Source organism: Epinephelus moara, chromosome 17, assembly GCF_006386435.1.
Source record: "Epinephelus moara isolate mb chromosome 17, YSFRI_EMoa_1.0, whole genome shotgun sequence".
NCBI lineage: Eukaryota > Metazoa > Chordata > Actinopteri > Perciformes > Serranidae > Epinephelus > Epinephelus moara.
This window is the reverse complement of record NC_065522.1, coordinates 15,485,529-15,502,831: the sequence shown is the minus strand read 5'-3', so window position 1 is coordinate 15,502,831 and position 17,303 is coordinate 15,485,529. Positions and strand designations below refer to the sequence as shown.

Below are 17,303 nucleotides of genomic sequence, written 5' to 3'. Positions count from 1 at the left end.
CAGTTGTTGTAGGTGCTCCCGTTGTTGTCACACCAGTTGTTGTAGCTGCTCCCGTTGTTGTCACACCAGTTGTTGTAGGTGCACCGGTTGTTGTCACACCGGTTGTTGTCACACCGGTTGTTGTAGGTGCACCAGTTGTTGTCACACCAGTTGTTGTCACACCAGTTGTAGGTGCACCAGTTGTCACACCGGTTGTTGTAGGTGCTCCTGTTGTTGTCACAAAAGTTGTTGTAGGTGCACCAGTTGTTGTCACACCAGTCGTTGTAGGTGCATCGGTTGTTGTCACAACAGTTGTTGTAGGTGCACCACTTGTTGTCACCCCAGTTGTTGTCACACCAGTTGTTGTCATGCCGGTTGTTGTAGGTGCACCAGTTGTTGTCACGTCGGTTGTTGTAGGTGCTCCCGTTGTTGTCACACCAGTTGTTGTAGGTGCTCCCGTTGTTGTCACACCGGTCGTTGTAGGTGCACCGGTTGTTGTCACATCAGTTGTTGTAGGTGCTCCACTTGTTGTCACCCCAGTTGTTGTCACACCAGTTGTTGTCATGCCGGTTGTTGTAGGTGCTCCCGTTGTTGTCACACCAGTTGTTGTAGGTGCACCAGTTGTTGTCACACCAGTTGTTGTAGGTGCACCAGTTGTTGTCACTTCGGTTGTTGTAGGTGGACCAGTTGTTGTCACACCGGTTGTTGTCACACCGGTTGTTGTAGGTGCACCAGTTGTTGTCACACCAGTTGTTGTAGGTGCACCAGTTGTCACAGCGGTTGTTGTAGGTGCTCCTGTTGTTGTCACACCAGTTGTTGTAGGTGCACCCGTTGTTGTCACACCAGTTGTTGTCATGCCGGTTGTTGTAGGTGCATCTGTTGTTGTCACACCAGTTGTTGTAGGTGCTCCCGTTGTTGTCACACCAGTTGTTGTAGGTGCACCGGTTGTTGTCACACCGGTTGTTGTCACACTGGTTGTTGTAGGTGCACCAGTTGTTGTCACACCAGTTGTTGTCACACCAGTTGTTGTAGGTGCACCAGTTGTCACACCAGTTGTTGTAGGTGCTCCTGTTGTTGTCACACCAGTTGTTGTAGGTGCATCAGTTGTTGTCACACCAGTTGTTGTAGGTGCACCAGTTGTTGTCACACCAGTTGTTGTCATGCCGGTTGTTGTAGGTGCATCTGTTGTTGTCACACCAGTTGTTGTAGGTGCACCAGTTGTTGTCACACCAGTCGTTGTAGGTGCACCGGTTGTTGTCACACCAGTTGTTGTAGGTGCACCACTTGTTGTCACCCCAGTTGTTGTCACACCAGTTGTTGTCATGCCGGTTGTTGTAGGTGCACCAGTTGTTGTCACACCAGTTGTTGTAGGTGCTCCCGTTGTTGTCACACCTGTTGTTGTAGGTGCACCAGTTGTTGTCATGCCAGTTGTTGTAGGTGCACCAGTTGTTGTAGGTGCACCAGTTGTTGTCACACCAGTTGTTGTAGGTGCACCAGCTGTTGTCACACCAGTTGTTGTAGGTGCACCAGTTGTTGTCACACCAGTTGTTGTAGGTGCACCAGTTGTTGTAGCTGCATCTGTTGTTTGTGTAGTAGCAAGCTCAATGGCCACTATTTGTAATGAGCAGAAGGATTAATGTTTTCAGAATAACTTTTTCTTTCAGTACTGTAAACACCTTCATTGCAGTTATTATTAACTTACCTATTACTGTCAGCAAAAGTGATAACATTGGTCCAACACCCATTGTGTCTGCTCTTAAACCTGTAAGATTTGACAGTACAGTTACTTACTCACAGAGGAAGTATACAAAGAGACAGGTTATTTTATTTTACATTCCTTTTGGCTTTTTGCCTATTGGACAGTGACAGTGAAACACTCATTATATCAATATGCTTAATGTGACAATGATAAATAATAAAATAATAAAAGGCTTATATAAAATATAAATTGTCTTAAATTCAGATTGAGTTCAGATTGTCTTTGATGTTTTTGTGTCACATCACCGCAAGAATTTCCACTATGGGAAATGTCATTTTAACAAGAGAAAAGACAACTTTGACACATCACCTGTATGTGCAAAAACACCTTTTTTCACTCCCTCTGTGCATTTAGATTACACAGTGAATCTGCATCATTAAACTTAGGCCTTGCTCGTCAGCCTGCTTGTTAGTTTATTTTTTGTGGGTGAGACATAGAGTATCATCAGCGTAATTTCACCTTACTGTTTATTTTAAAGTGACATCAATGTGTTTACTTGCAACGAGGCGGCATGGTGGTGCAATGGTTAGCAGTGTTGCCTCACAGCTTGAGGGTCCTGGTTCAAACCGAGGGTGGGGGGTTCAAACCCTGGGGTGGGGGAGCCTTTCTGTGTGGAATTTATATGTTCTCCCTGTGTCAGTGTGGATTTTTTTTAGGTACTCCGGCTTTGCCTCACAGTCCAAAAACATGGAGGCTAGGTTAACTGGTGACTCTAAATCAGTCATAGGCATGAATGATTGTCTGTCTCTATGTGTCAGTCCTGTGATAGTCTGGCGACCTGTCCAGGGTGTACCCCGCCTCTTGCCTAATGTCAGCTGAGATAGGCTCCAGCCTTCCCGCAACCTCTAACAGGATAAGCAGTTATGGAAAATTAAAAAATTAAAAGAGTATATTTAGATTTTTTTGTGTGTAATTCTGTTTCAAGTTTTGGCATGAATTTGTTTAAACTGGTGTTTAAAATGTCTTGAAAGTCCTAAATTTAACTTCTTTATACCTGTTGTGAACATCCCATAAATGTATAGTATTAAATCAGAAATAAAAAGATCAGACTGTACTATTGCGGCCCAAGTGAAAGGGATTTCTCTGAATACAGTTTTGACTGGCCTAATTCAAAATGGAGATGAAATGCAAGTTTAACTTACAATAGCAATGATGGACATTTCCGGCACTTTTACTGCTTTTTGTTGTATTGCCATAACCACAGTTACGCCACAGTCAGTAAACCCAGCTAAGGAACCTGACATGATGTTTCATGTCTTGAATCCAAATGAAGTTTCACCAAAACTGACATAAATTTATCATGCTAAAATTGACAGCCAAAGTGCACAATGGAAATGTAGTTTTTAAAAAATGTTGCACTGTTAAATAGACTGTCTTTTCAAACATTAAAAAAAGGAAACATTTAAATGAATATAGTAGAATCTAATAAAAATATGGTACAGCCATTTGGGTTTTTTTAAAAGCCATCTCAGCATGAAAAGTGTTGTACATTTGTAAGTTAAAGTGGCTATACGTTATGCCGAAACTGAACGTAGTTAATACATCCATATTTTGGTCAAGTATTTAAAAATAGAAACCCAGCACATATATTTAAAGGACAGAGCCAAAGAAAAAGTGGGGAAAAGAGGGATCCTCCAAGAAATACGTTATTGTATTTTTAATCATAGCTGTAGAATGAATGGAATCAAAAAAATAAGCCTTACAATAATGTAGTAAAACTGCAGAAGCACTACATAAAATGCAACCAAAAATACATTATAGGGAAGTGTAATTTACAGTTGAATAAAGATACCCCCATATATGTGTGTGTGTATATATATAAAAATGTACTTACCCCACGAAATAGTCACAATTTATAAATAATATTTTTTAAATCTGCATTATTCTTAAACTGATTCAGACACTCGTTATTTAGTCTGCCCTGGTGCACATCTCTAGTGATGCCACCTGTTTGTTCAGCTCTTATATATGTTGCTGCAAAGTAAAGGTTGTGTGTTGCAACATGGGGGATAAAATGAAGGAAGTAAACGGGGGAAAAACCTACCCGCACTGCTTCAGATTGATTGTCACTGTCATGGTTCAGCCACCAGACAATCCTGAGCACTTTTGTTTATGCATTCCATTCAAGTGACCCAACAGGATGTCATTATCATGTATCTTACACAGGTAGAGCTGCAAGATGATTACTAAATTTAATATAATACTCTGAAGATAGCTACTGTTAAAAATAATTTTGACATGAACTTTGGGAATTTGTATATTTCCAGTAGGAGTGGGAGTTTCTGTGCTCATTCAAAGTTCATTAAAAGTCAGGTGAAAAACATGATAGTGAAAGATTACAAAGGCAAGGCAACAACGTCATATCTCTGACCAAAGCATAGAAGTCAAATTTAGCATTGATTCACGTTGTGTACTGACTGACATTCACAGATAGTAAAATTCCTCACTGACAGGTGGAGATTACTGCAACATACGTACAGTTCCTGTGACTTTAACAAAATTTCATGAAGGATCCCTCAAAGCAAACGTCTAACCCGGCCCAGGTCAATATGATTATACATATCAAACAGTATGACATATATTCAATCTTACCCTAGTAACCAGACTCCAGCTATGTGTAGTTTTTTGGGAGTACTTTCTGATAATTGCAGGTGGCATTTTGAGAATGTTTATTACATGAAACTGCAAATGCATAATTGCAGTGTCCTAAACAACAGCAGTATTGGTTTCAGGAGATTGGGAGTATAAAAACAATAGGATGAACAGAGAAAGAGAAATAGCACAAATTGTGCAGGTGGATAAGATCACAAAAGGACACCAAAACATCAGAGCAAAACAAAATCAAACATGTAGGAAAAATCAAGTTACATCAAATTTAATAGTGAAGTAACACAGGTGAAGGCAAAACTCCTCTGCGGTTAGGTTAGACCTATGTATATCATTTAGATACAGAGAGAATCCTAATGGGCTTCAAAAATATCACACCTTAATAAAAATAAGAATGACAGCCTTACTTGAAATGGAAAATAAATGGCAATGGAACCCAGAAACAAAGACTAACAAAAACAAATAAATATAAAGAAATAAACTGTGAAACAAAAAAAAAAACACTTTACATTTACAATCACGTGTTAGATTTGTTATTGACTTCTTTTTTTTTTTTTTTCTTAGAATAGTATTTTTAAAGGTAAGACTTGCTTGCATGTTTGAAAAGGACACAGACAGAAGAGAGATGGGGTGTGTCACCTGCCCAACCAGCACAAATATGTAGGAAGAAACTCTGTGGACATCTTTCAGTGCCTGCCTTACATTAACAGACCTTGTTGTTATCATGCATGGCACTGGTAGCTGAGTGATATATCTATTTGTGGCTGCACACTGTCTTACTTCACAGTTACCACTGAAGCCATGTAACAGATGGCTGCACATAGTCAATGGTCAGCTAAGAAAACTAACACTCAGTGTTAGAAACTGACGTTAGGTCTAGGACCAGACTCAGAAAGAGGATTTCCAGCTCCCAGTGTCTTATTCACACCTCTGGTGGCAATGTGGGAATCTGTGAAATTAAAAGAAAAAGATAATTAACCACAGAGAAGATCTAGACATATATAAAGGAATACTTCCCGCACAAAATAACCATTTGTATGTCAATTAATCATGTCAAGTTACCTTGATATTGTGGGGAAAAGACAACATATTTTTCTCGCATGCCTCCACAGAGCATATTGAGGACTTCCCAACCTTACTATTTAAAACTGAGCTGAAAGTGAAACATATCTATGCTTTCTTCTAAGCCTGATGCAAATACTGAGAATTTTAAGCGAAGTAACATGTTTTGGAATGGCTGAGCATATGACTGGATCAACTAGACTTGGATTATACTGCACAAGTTTTGTGAGAGTTTGTAAAAGGATATTATTTTATATAGTTTGTTGTTGTTTAAATGTGATCTCCAGTCAATCAGTAAATCATTATGTTTCATGGAGGCATGTGAAAAAAACAGTTTTCTTCACAAATTCAAAGTAACGCGGCGTGACTAACTGATAAATAAATGGTCATTTTGTGAGTCAAGTATTCTTCCGAAACACCAACCTGTCAGCCCACGCATTTTAAATGTCTTGTAAATGTGGATGCATGAGGCATAGGCACTAGGCACATTGCTGTAAGTACAGCAAATGTTTGCAAATGTGCTTTTGTATTTTTTTGTCAATAGTTAAATTAATGGATTGGGACCCCTCTCAAGGTATCACTCCTCTCATCTAACACTCAAAAAGTAAAAGAGGGTGTTTCCACAAATGCCAAACAATTCCTTAAAAACCTTTAGAATTACCTCACTTGTGTTGCTCTGATCGGGCTCGTGTTGCTCCTCAGAGTCTGCATCCATGGCATTCGAAACTGGAAATGTGGTCCAGATCACAGTTGGGTAATCAAAGGCAAGGGGCCTCACAGAAGCAATTTTGGGGCTATATTTGAAAAACACTATATTTCCTCTGGTTAAGGGAAGAGCAGTAGGATCAACTTGCTGCTGTGTCGTGTTGGCTTTGGCAGGATTTAGGGTTGATGCATCTGAGATAAATGTCGTTGATGTCACAGGTTTTTGGGAGTCAGATGATGTGGTTTGAGACACAAGTTCAGATGATGACATAGAGCTGGATGGCACAGTTATAGGGACAGCCGTTGACATGTTTGTTGGAGTTGCAGTTGTTTCCACATTTGTTGTCCTGGCAGTCTGAGGTGAGTTCATCGATCCTGCTGTTGAGTTAGATAGTTGGGGGGTTGGGTTTGTAGATGCAGTGCTGGAAGGTGCTTCACTGGGGACCAGTGAGACACTTTGCAGTTGTGTAGCAGAGGGTATGCCTGTTGATTGTATTGTACTTTGTAATGCTGACGTATCAGCTGGCAGTTTGGTGAATGTGTTGGGAGGGACTGATGAACGTCCACCATTTTGTGTATTCATGGATGTAGTCGAGGTTCCTGAAGGGCTACTTAGTGATGGACTGAGTGTGATGGGAGAGGCTGAACTCTGTGGAGGGGTGCTGATTGTAGATTTTGGAGATGTTCTTGGTTGCTTAGTAGTCTCACTAAAAGGTGTTGTGGATGCTTTAGGTTGAGTCACTGTAGACAGTGTTGGCAGGTGTGTTGACGAAGAGTCTGTTGCTGTTGTTGCTGGAGTAGGTAAACCATGGGCTGTAGATTCAGGTGCCATTACTGTGGCAGTTTGTGTTGTTGTTGTGACAGAATCTGTCATGTGTCTTGGAATAGATGTTTCTCCGCTTATTAAAGGTGTACTGTGTAATGGAGTTGTGTGAATTGTTCTTGACACACTTGTCGTTTCAGATGCTGTAGCTTCTACTTGAGTTGTTGCTGGTGTGGTTATGACTGCAGTTTGTGTTGATTTTTGTAGTGGTGTTGCCAAAGACGGTGTAGTTTGTGTCAGTGTACTGGGTGATTTTATGGTGGGTGAAATTAGCTCTGTTGGTGTTGCTGTGAACATGGTTTCCAAAGTTCCTCTATTTTGTGTTGATGTTTTTTGTGTTTGAGTAGTGACTGATCCCTGGTGTGTTGGTATTGTGCTGTGAACTGTTGTTGATCGAGGGCTTTCAGCTGTTGGTAGTGCTGTTGTTAATGATGCTAAGGTAGGTGTTGCTGAAGTGACTGAATCTGTTGTTACATGTGTTGTACGTTGTCGTGGAGTTGCTGATTGTGTGTTGGCAGTTGTAATTTGTGTCACCCCTCTTACTGTTGTTTGCTTAGCGGTAGCTTGTGGCAATGTTGTTACAGATGAAGTGGGTTGTAATGTTGTTGCGGTTGCTTCTGTTGTGGATACTGTAGACACTGCCGTCTGTGTAGATGTAAAACTACTTGTAGATACGTGGATAGTAGTTGTGGGTGAAATAGATTGTGTTGCTGATTGTGATGTTACAACTGTCATTTCTGTTGGTCTTTGTGGTGGTAAATCACTGGATGCTGTAACTTGTGTCGGTGTTGCTGATGATTCTACTGTGAGTGGAATAGATTGTGTTGGTGTTGTTGTGGACACTGTTTCTACAGATCCCCTAGTTTGTTCTGTATATGCTGTTGCTGTTGTGGATGCTGTTTGTGACGTGGCTGATTCTGTTGTTTCAGATGCTGTACTTTGTGTTGATTGTGTGGTTGCTGTAAACTGTGTTGGTCTTTGTGTTGGTGAAACCACAGATGATGTAGTTTGTGTTGATGTTGTTGATTCTATTGTGAGCGAAACAGATTGTGTTTGTGTAGTTGTGGGCACAGTTTGTGTTGTGAATTCTGTTGGCGTAGACTGTGTAGGTTGTGTTGTTGTAGTCACTGATCCACTCTGTGTTGATGGGTTGTGAATTGTTGTAGATTCAACAGTTTGTTGTGATGTGGGTTGTTCTGTTGTTAATGATGCCAATGATTGTGACGTGGTTGATTCTGTTGTTACAGGTGTTGTAGTTTGTGCTGATTGTGTGGTCATAGCTGTGGTTTGTGTTGGTCTTTGTTGTGGTGAAACCACAGATGGTGTAGTTTGTGTCAGTGTTGTTGATGTTTCTACCATGGATGGAATAGATTGTGTTGTTGTTGTTGTTGTTGTTGTGGACACTGTTTCCACAGATCCTCTAGTTTGTGTTGTAAATGCTGTTGCCACTGATGGCGTAGTTGTTGTCATTGTAGTCACTGATCCACTAGGTGTTGATGTGCTGTTAATTGCTGTTGGTTCAGTAGTGTGCATTGCAGCTGTGGGTTGTTCTGTTGTTAATGATGCTGATGTTGATGTTTGTGAAGTCACTGATTTGGTTGTAGAAGATGGTGACATTTCTACTGAAGTTGATGATTTTGTGGTTACAGCTGTGCTTTGAGTTGGTCTTTGTGATGTGGCTGGTTCTGTTGACACAGATGTTGTACTTTGTGTTGTTGATGTTGTTGATGGTTCGACTGTGAGCAGAACAGTCTGTGACGTTGCAGCCATGGAAACACTTTGTGTTGTGAAGGTTGTTTGCATATTTGATGTAGTTTGTGTTGTTGTTGTAACTGATCCACTGTGTGTTGATGAGCTGTGCATCGCTGTTGGTTCAGCAGTGTGCATTGCAGTTGTGGCTTGTTCTGTAGTTAATGATGCTGATGTTTGTGAAGTCAATGATTGAGCTGTTACGGATAGTGCAGCTTCTACTGAAGTTGCTGACTGTGTGGTCGCAGTTGTAATCTGGGTTGGTCTTTGTGCTGGTGAAACCGTGGATGCTGTGCTTTGTGTTGGTGTTAATGATCGTATTGTGAGTGGAACAGATTGTGTCGGTGCAACTGTGGAAACAGTTTGTGTTGTGATTGTTGTTGGCCTAGGTAGTGGTGTTTGTATTGTAGTTGTTGCTGTGGGTTGTTCTGTTGTTAATGACAAAGATGCTGTATTTTGTGTAGGTGTTGTTGATGATTCTGTTGTGGATTGAATAGACTGTGTTGTTGTTGTTGACACTGTTCCCACAGATGGTGTAGTTTGTATTGTTGTAGTCATTGCTGTGGGTTGTTCTGTTGTTAATGATGCTGATGTTTGTGAAGCCACTGATGTAGTTGTTACAGATGGGGTAGATTCTGTTGAAGTTGCTGACTGTGTGGTTACAACTGCGCTCTGTGTTGGTCTTTGTGTTGGTGAAACCACAGATGTTGTACTTTGTGTTGGTGTTGTTGATGATTCTACTGTGGGTAGAATAGATTGTGTCTGTGTTGTTGTGGAATCAGTGTGTGTTGTTAATGTTGTTTCCACAGGTGGTGTAGTTAGTGATGTTGTAGTCACTGATCCACTGTGTGTTGATGTGCTTTGGATCGCTGTTGGTTCAGCAGTGTGCAGTGCAGTTGTGGGTTGTTCTGTTGTTAATGATGCTGATGTTGATGTTTGTGATGTGGCTGATTCTGTTGTTACAGATGGTACAGCCTCTGCTGAAGTTGCTGATTGTGTAGTTACAGCTGTAACTTGTGTTGGTGTTGTTGATGATTCTATTGTGAATGAAGACGATTGGGTTGGTGTTGTTGTGGACACCGTTTCCACAGATCCTCTAGTTTGTGTTGTCAATGTTGCTTCCACAGATGGTGTAGTTTGTATTGTTGATGTAATTGCTGTGGGTTGTTCTGTTGTTAATGATGCTGATGTTGATGTTTGTGATGTGTCTGGTTCTGTTGTCACAGATGTTGTAGTTTGTGCTGATTGTGTGGTTACAGCTATCATTTGCGTAGGTCTTTGTGTCAGTGAAACCACAGATGGTGTAGTTTGTGTTGATGTCGTTGCTGATTCTGTTGTGAGTGGAACAGATTGTGTCGGTGCAGCTGTGGATAGAGTTTGTGTTGTGAATGTTGTTGGCATAGATGGTGTGGTTTGTATTGTTGTAGTCATTGCTGTGGGTTGTTCTGTTGGCACAGCATCTGTTGAAGTTGCTGATTGTGTGCGTACAACTGTAATTTGTGATGGTGTTGTAGACTCTGTGGTGAGTGGAATAGATTGTGATGGAGCAGCTGTGGAAAGAGTTTGTGTTGTGAATGCTGTTGGCAAAGGTGGTGTAGTTTGTGTTGTTGTAGTCACTGATCCACTATGCGTTGATGTGTTGTGAATTGCTGTTGGTTCATTAGTATGTCTTTCAGTTGTAGGTTGTTCTGTTGTTGATGATTTTATTGTGGATGGAATAGATTGTGTTGTTGTTGTAAATGCTGTTCCCACAGATGGTGTAGTTTGTATTGTTGTAGTCATTGCTGTGGGTTGTTCTGTTGTTAATGACACTGACGTTTGTGAAGCCACTGATGTAGTTGTTACAGATGGGGTAGATTCTGTTGAAGTTGCTGATTGTGTGGTTACAACTGCGCTCTGTGTTGGTCTTTGTGTTGGTGAAACCACAGATGTTGTACTTTGTGTTGGTGTTGTTGATGATTCTACTGTGGGTAGAATAGATTGTGTCTGTGTTGTTGTGGAATCAGCGTGTGTTGTGAATGATCCACTATGAATTGCTGTTGGTTCATCAGTATGTCTTACAGTTGTGGGTTGTTCTGTCGTTGATGATAAAGTTGGTCTTTGTAATGTGGCTGATTCTGTTGTTACAGACGCTGTACTTTGTGCCGTTTGAGAGGTTACAACTGTAATTTGTGTTTGTCTTTGTGTTGGTGAAACCGCGGACGAGGTGGTTTGTGTTGCCATTGTTGCTGATTCTATTGTGAGTGGAACAGATTGTGTCGGTGCAGCTGTGGACACAGTTTGTGTTGTAAATTCCGTTGCCACTGATGGTGTAGTTTGTGTTGTTGTTACTGATCCACTATGTGTTGATATGTTGTGAATTGCTGTTGGTTCAGCAGTGTGCATTGCAGTTGTGGGTTGTTCTGTTGTTAATGATACTGATGTTGATGTTTGTGATGTGGCTGATTCTGTTGTTACAGGTGTAGTTTGTGCTGATTGTGTAGTTACAGATATAATTTGTGTTGGTGTTGGGGTCAGTGAAACCACAGATGGTGAATTTTGTGTAAATGTAGTTGCTGATTCTACTGTGAGTGGAACAGACTGTGTCGGTGCAGCTGTGGACACAGTTTGTGTTGTGAATGTTGTTGGCATAGATGGTGTGGTTTGTATTGTTGTAGTCATTGTCGTGGGTTGTTCTGTTGTTAATGATGCTGATGTTTGTGAAGTCATTGATTCGGTTGTTACAGATGGCCCAGCTTCTGCTGAAGTTGCTGATTGTGTCGATACAACTGTAATTTGTGATGGTCTTTGTTGTGGTGAAACCACAGATACTGTACTTTGTGTTGGTGTTGATGATGATTCTACTGTGAGTGAAGTAGACTGTGTTGTTTCCACAGATCCTCTAGTTTGTGTTATAAATGCTGTTGCCACTGATGGCGTAGTTGTTGTCATTGTCATTGTAGTCACTGATCCACTGTGTGTTGATGTGCTTTGGATCGCTGTTGGTTCAGCAGTGTGTATTGCAGCTGTGGCTGATTCTGTTGTTAAAGGTGCTGTACTTTGTGCTGATGGTGTGGTTGCAGCTATAATTTGTGTTGGTGTTGTTGCTGATTCTGTTGTGGGTGGAACAGACTGCGCCAGTCTGGTTGTGGATGCAGTTTGTGTTGTGAATGTTGTTGGCATTAATGGTGTAGTTTGTGCTGTTGTATTTATTGTTGTGGGTTGTTCTGTTGGTAAGAATGCTGATGTTGATGTTTGTGAAATCAATGACTGTGCTGTTACAGATGGCACAGCCTCTACTGTAGTTGCTGACTGTGTGGTTACAGTTGTAATCTGAGTTGGTCCTTGTGTTGGTGAAACCACAGATGCTGTACTTTGTGTTGCTGTTGATAATGATTCTCCTGTGACTTGAAAAGACTGTGTTGTTTTAGTTGTGGTCAGTGTTTCCACAGATCCTCCAGTTTGTGTTATCAATGCTGTTTCTATAGTTTGTGTAGTTCCTGTTGTTGTAACTAATCCACTGTGTGTTGATGTTGTGCTGTGGATTGCTGTTGATCCATTAGTATGTCTTGTAACTGTGGGTTGTTCTGTTGTTGATGATAAAGTTGGTCTTTGTGATGTGGCTGATTCTGTTGTTACAGACGGTGCAGTCTCTGCTGAAGTTGCTGATGGTGTAGCTAGTGTTGGTGTTGTTGATGATTCTAGTGTGAGTGTCGTCGATTGTGCTGGTACGGCCGTGGACACTGTTTCCACAGATCCTCTGGCTTGTGTTGTAAATGCTGTTGCCACTGATGGCGTAGTTGTTGACATTATAGTCACTGATCCACTATGTGTTGATGTGCTGTGAATTGCTGTTGGTTCAGCAGTGTGCATTGCAGCTGTGGGTTGTTCTGTTGTTGATGATGCTGATGTTTGTAATGTGGCTGATTCTGTTGTTACAAGTGTTGTAGTTTGTGCTGATTGTGTGGTTACAGCTATCATTTGCGTAGGTCTTTGTGTCAGTGAAACCACAGATGGTGTAGTTTGTGTAAATGTAGTTGCTGATTCAACTGTGGGGGGAACAGATTGTGTCGGTGCAGCTGTGGATAGAGTTTGTGTTGTGAATGTTGTTGGCATAGATGGTGTGGTTTGTATTATTGTAGTCATTGCTGTGGGTTGTTCTGTTGTTAATGATGCTGATGTTGTTTGTGAAGTCACTGATGTAGTTGTTACAGATGGCACAGCATCTGTTGAAGTTGCTGATTGTGTGCGTACAACTGTAATTTGCGTTGGTGTTGATGACTCTGTGGTGAGTGGAATAGATTGTGTTGTTGCGGTTGTGGAAACACTTTGTGTTGTAAATGCTGTTGCCACTGATGGCGTAGTTGTTGTCATTGTAGTTATTGATCCACTAGGTGTTGATGTGCTGTGAATTACTGTTGGTTCAGCAGTGTGTATTGCAGTTGTGGGTTGTTCTGTTGTTAATGATGCTAATGTTGATGTTTGTGATGTGGCTGATTCTGTTGTTACAGTCACTGTACTTTGTGCTGTTTGAGAGGTTACAACTGTGGTTTGTGTTGGTCCTTGTGTTGATGAAACCACAGATGTTGTACTTTGTGTTGGTGTTGATGATTCCACTGTGGGTAGAATAGATTGTGTCTGTGTTGTTGTGGAATCAGTGTGTGTTGTGAATGTTGTTTCCACTGATGGTGTAGTTTGTATTGTTGTAGTCATTGCTGTGGGTTGTTCTGTTGATGCTAATGTTGATGTTTGTGATGTGGTGGATTCTGTTGTTACAGATGTAGTTTGTGTGGTTACAGCTGTCATTTGTGTTGGTCTTTGTGTCAGTGAAACCACAGATGGTGTAGTTTGTGTAAATGTAGTTGCTGATTCTACTGTGGGGGGAACAGACTGTGTCGATGCAGCTGTGGATAAAGTTTGTGTTGTGAATGTTGTTGGCATAGATGGTGTAGTTTGTATTGTTGTAGTCATTGCTGTGGGTTGTTCTGTTGTTAATGATGCTGATGTTGATGTTTGTGAAGTCACTGATGTAGTTGTTACAGATGGTGCAGCCTCTGCTGACGTTGCTGATTGTGTAGTTACAACTGTACTTTGTGTTGGTCTTTGCGATGGTGAAACAATGGATGTGCTCGGCTGTGTTGGTGTTGATTCTACTGTGATTGGAATAGATTGTGCTGGTGTAGTTGTGGAATCTGTCTCTACAGGTGGTGTACTTTGTGTTGTTGTTACTGATTCACGTTGTGTTGGTGTTGTGCTGTTAACTGCTGTTTGTCCAGCACTGTGCACTGCTGTTGGTGGTGCTACTGTTGAGTTGTTGTTGAGTTGTGTTAATGTTCCTGTTCCTCTATTTTCTGTTGGTATGGTGGTTAATCCTGTTGTCACAGGTAGTGTACTTTGTGTTGAGACAGCTGTGTTTGTAGCAGTGGATGCTCTTTGTGTTTCAACCAACTGTGTCATTTGTAATTGTGTTGTGGTTGATTCTCTGACTAATGGTGAAGTCATCTCAGCTGGCACTATGGCATTACTTGTAGTTGTTGCCACCGATGCTGTATTCGAGGCTGGTATTTCTGTATGAACTCTTGTGAATGCAGTAATTTGTCTCGTTGCTACGGGTGACGCTGTTGTTTCAGATGCTGGAATATGTGTCAGTGACGTGATCAATGCTGATGTGGCAGACGCTGTAGTTTGTGATGGAGTTGGTTGTGCTGTCACAGATGTAAATGCCACAGTTTGCATTGGTATAGATGCTGTTGCCAGGGATGCTCCAGTATGCGTTGGTGTTGTAGTGTAGCTTGCCGGAGATAGGACAGTGTGAGGTGGTGTTGTGGCTGCTGTTGTTGCTACTGATGACGTTGTGGGTGGGTCTGTAATTAAAGATACCACATTTTGTGTTAGTGTTGAAATGGACTCTGTAGCGGCTTGAGTTGGTGTTGCAGCTGTGGTTTCTGTTCTCTCATTATTTGACTCGCCTGTCAAAGATGCTCTATCTGTTATTGTCATGGAGTGCATTGTGGTGGTTGGGGCTGCTTGTGGTGGTGGTGTTGTGGTAGATACGGATGGTGCGGATTCAGTGATCTGTGATAATGTGATAGCTGTTTGATCTTCCACAGTTTGCGTTGTTTGTGGTGGTGTTAGAACAGATATTGTTGTCATGGATACAGTATTTTGTATTGGTGATGTGTTAGCTACAACTGTTGTGCTTTGTGTTGCTTCAGGAGTTGTAGGTTGTGTTGAAGTTTTAGTGGTTTCTGTCTCCAGAGATGTTTGGATTTGTGTTGTGGTATTATCTGGTGTAGCTTCTGTTGCTGTTGAAGTTGGTGGTGCTGTGGATACCATTGTACCTTGATTTGGGGCTGATGTTTCATTATTTGTAGATAAATTCTTGTCAGTCGTTGCAGCAGTTGATCTTGAAGCTGTAAATTGTGACGTCTGAATTGCAATGGGTTCTGTGGTCTGTTTCTTCGTGGTTTGAAGGGATTCTGAATTCTGCCCTTGAGTGGCATTAACTTGATTGTAGCCAGATGTTTGATGTGTGGAAGAGGAATTTCCACCTCCAGGAGATGGTATATATTGATGATCCGATGTGCTGCTCCTTGTTGAGGTAGATAATGTGTTCTGTTCAAGGAAACTTGCTTCTAGTGTTGTTCTGAGGTTCAAGGTTGAGTTGGTGTTAACAGTGTCTGTACTTGTGGCTGTCCTCAGCGTAGTGGATGCAGAAGTTACTGCCGTTTCAGATGTGACCGCCGCAGACATGTTGTCTGAAGTTAAATTTGGCTCCTCTGTCTCTGTCTTGTTCTGGAATGTGCGTGTAGATGTTAACATAGGATCAGTTTGCGATAACTGTGGAATGCTGGTTGGTGTGCTGCGATCTGTGACGTCGGAGGCCTCGGGTGTGGCTGCAGTGGCACTAACAAATATGTTTGTGGGCATGTTAATAATGTGTGCATTTTCCAGGGTTGTAGATTTGGGAGTTTCATGCACTGATGCTGAAAGGGTATCATTGGATACTACTGGATCCGTCCCAGTTAAGTTTGGTAAAGGTGAGCTCGACTCTGGCATTGTCAGAGCATTGCTGGACTGAGTTGTAGCTGAGGCTGAAGAAAATTGTGTGGAGTCAGTATGAATTTGTGCTGCTGTCACTGTTTCTGCTGAGGAATGCATCAGTCCTGACACATAATGCACCATTGTGGAAGCATCAGACATAACAGAAGATGAATTCGTATCTCCATCCATCTGAGAAATGCTTGGGCTTTCAGCTGTTGATCCTGAAGATGATTGGCTTGTGGTCACATCAGGTGACAGACTGGTTTGGCCAGGTTGATGAAGAGCAGCCAAAAAAGTAGTGTGAGAAACAGAATTGCTTACAGTGGCAGCAGCTGTATTTTGACTTAGACTTTCCCCTGTTGAAGCTGCATTTACTTCCTCCATCAGTTTTGATGTTTCTCCTGTGACATTTGCCATTACTGTAGTTCCTGTGGTTTGCGTGTTACCCTGGGAGCTAGGTGTGGTCACAACAGTTGAAATAATTGCTTTTGTCTCTATGGGTTGAGTTGTTGACATCCATGTTGTTGGTGTAGGCGAATGTGTCCTGTTGAATGGCTGAGGTGTTGAAGGTTCATTGACCTCTGGTACTGAAGTGTTCACGGCATTTTGTGAATTATTTGCAGGAACCTCAGTGGCCCAGAAGGGAGGTGGGCAGAGAGCTGTGTGAGAGGAAAAGGTAGATTGTTTCATATTAATTAATCTTGCACAACAGACTTTAAAGCATAAACAATAGCAGCAATTAACATTGAAGCCACAGGTGACTGAAATTACAATAAATATTTGCTGAGAAATCAGTATAGACTGAATCACATCGATTGTTCATAATAATCTCTGGGTAGAAAACTGCCACGTCATGCACATAAAATGAAACTGCACTGAAGAAATGCTGCCTCTGTTAGTCAGTCTTTAGCCACCTAAGAAAAAAAACACCTAAAAAAACGAATTCAGTTTAAGTGTACGCTATATTTACAAGATTTTCATAAGTTTGCCTTGCCATCAGAAAGCCTTTTCCATGGGGAACTGAAGTTGTTATCTCAAAGCCACCTAGCTCCATTGACAAAAACAGTCATTTTACTTTAGATTTTTTTAGGTGGGTCTTTTTAGGTGGCTAAAATACATTTTGCTGGGACCCCTGTCCACAGCAGTACATTAGTTACTTTCCATGCCAGTAGATTTGGTTTGTAAAAGACAGTAGCAAAGTACATAAAATGAACACAGCAGAAACGTAGGATGGGTTGGACCACAGTGTTTAACGATATCCTACAGTTCAGTTGTTAGTTGTCTACCGGGAAGGGATTGTTGTTTTTAGCATAATGTCACTGTGATTAGGTCTATAGTGTTTGTATATTTGTATAGAGAGCACTGATTTGGTACATTTGATTTTTTTTTCTTTTGTTCAGGCATTTTGCCATCACTAAGTCTGAATCCATGGCGAGAGAAAACACTAACATGAGTCAGACATCCCTCCTTTCTATGGGAGCTTAGCATTTATCACACACCAACTGCACCTGTGGAAAATGGCCACCCAAAGGCCCACTCTGAAGTTTAGATACTGGTTCCACAAGATATGTATAAAAAAAATAGGTTTGATATTTT

General features: G+C 41.4%; 2 protein-coding genes across 2 annotated transcripts; both read right to left on the bottom strand.

The window, feature by feature from the left end:
* Positions 1–183: 183 nt before the first annotated feature.
* On the bottom strand, positions 184–3,670 carry LOC126404690 (mucin-5AC-like). The gene is made up of 4 exons (XM_050068068.1): positions 3,573–3,670; positions 1,682–1,741; positions 320–1,590; positions 184–207 (listed from the first exon to the last, which is right to left on the bottom strand). The coding sequence occupies exons 2-4, from the start codon at positions 1,722–1,724 to the stop codon at positions 184–186; spliced, it is 1,338 nt and encodes a 445-aa protein (XP_049924025.1). The 5' UTR covers positions 1,725–1,741; positions 3,573–3,670.
* Positions 3,671–5,162: 1,492 nt separating this feature from the next.
* Positions 5,163–7,396, bottom strand: LOC126404627 (uncharacterized). The gene is made up of 2 exons (XM_050067994.1): positions 6,069–7,396; positions 5,163–5,294 (listed from the first exon to the last, which is right to left on the bottom strand). Exons 1-2 carry the CDS (start codon positions 7,230–7,232, stop codon positions 5,268–5,270), a joined length of 1,191 nt encoding a protein of 396 aa, XP_049923951.1. The 5' UTR covers positions 7,233–7,396; the 3' UTR covers positions 5,163–5,267.
* Between the last annotated feature and the right edge of the window lie 9,907 nt (positions 7,397–17,303).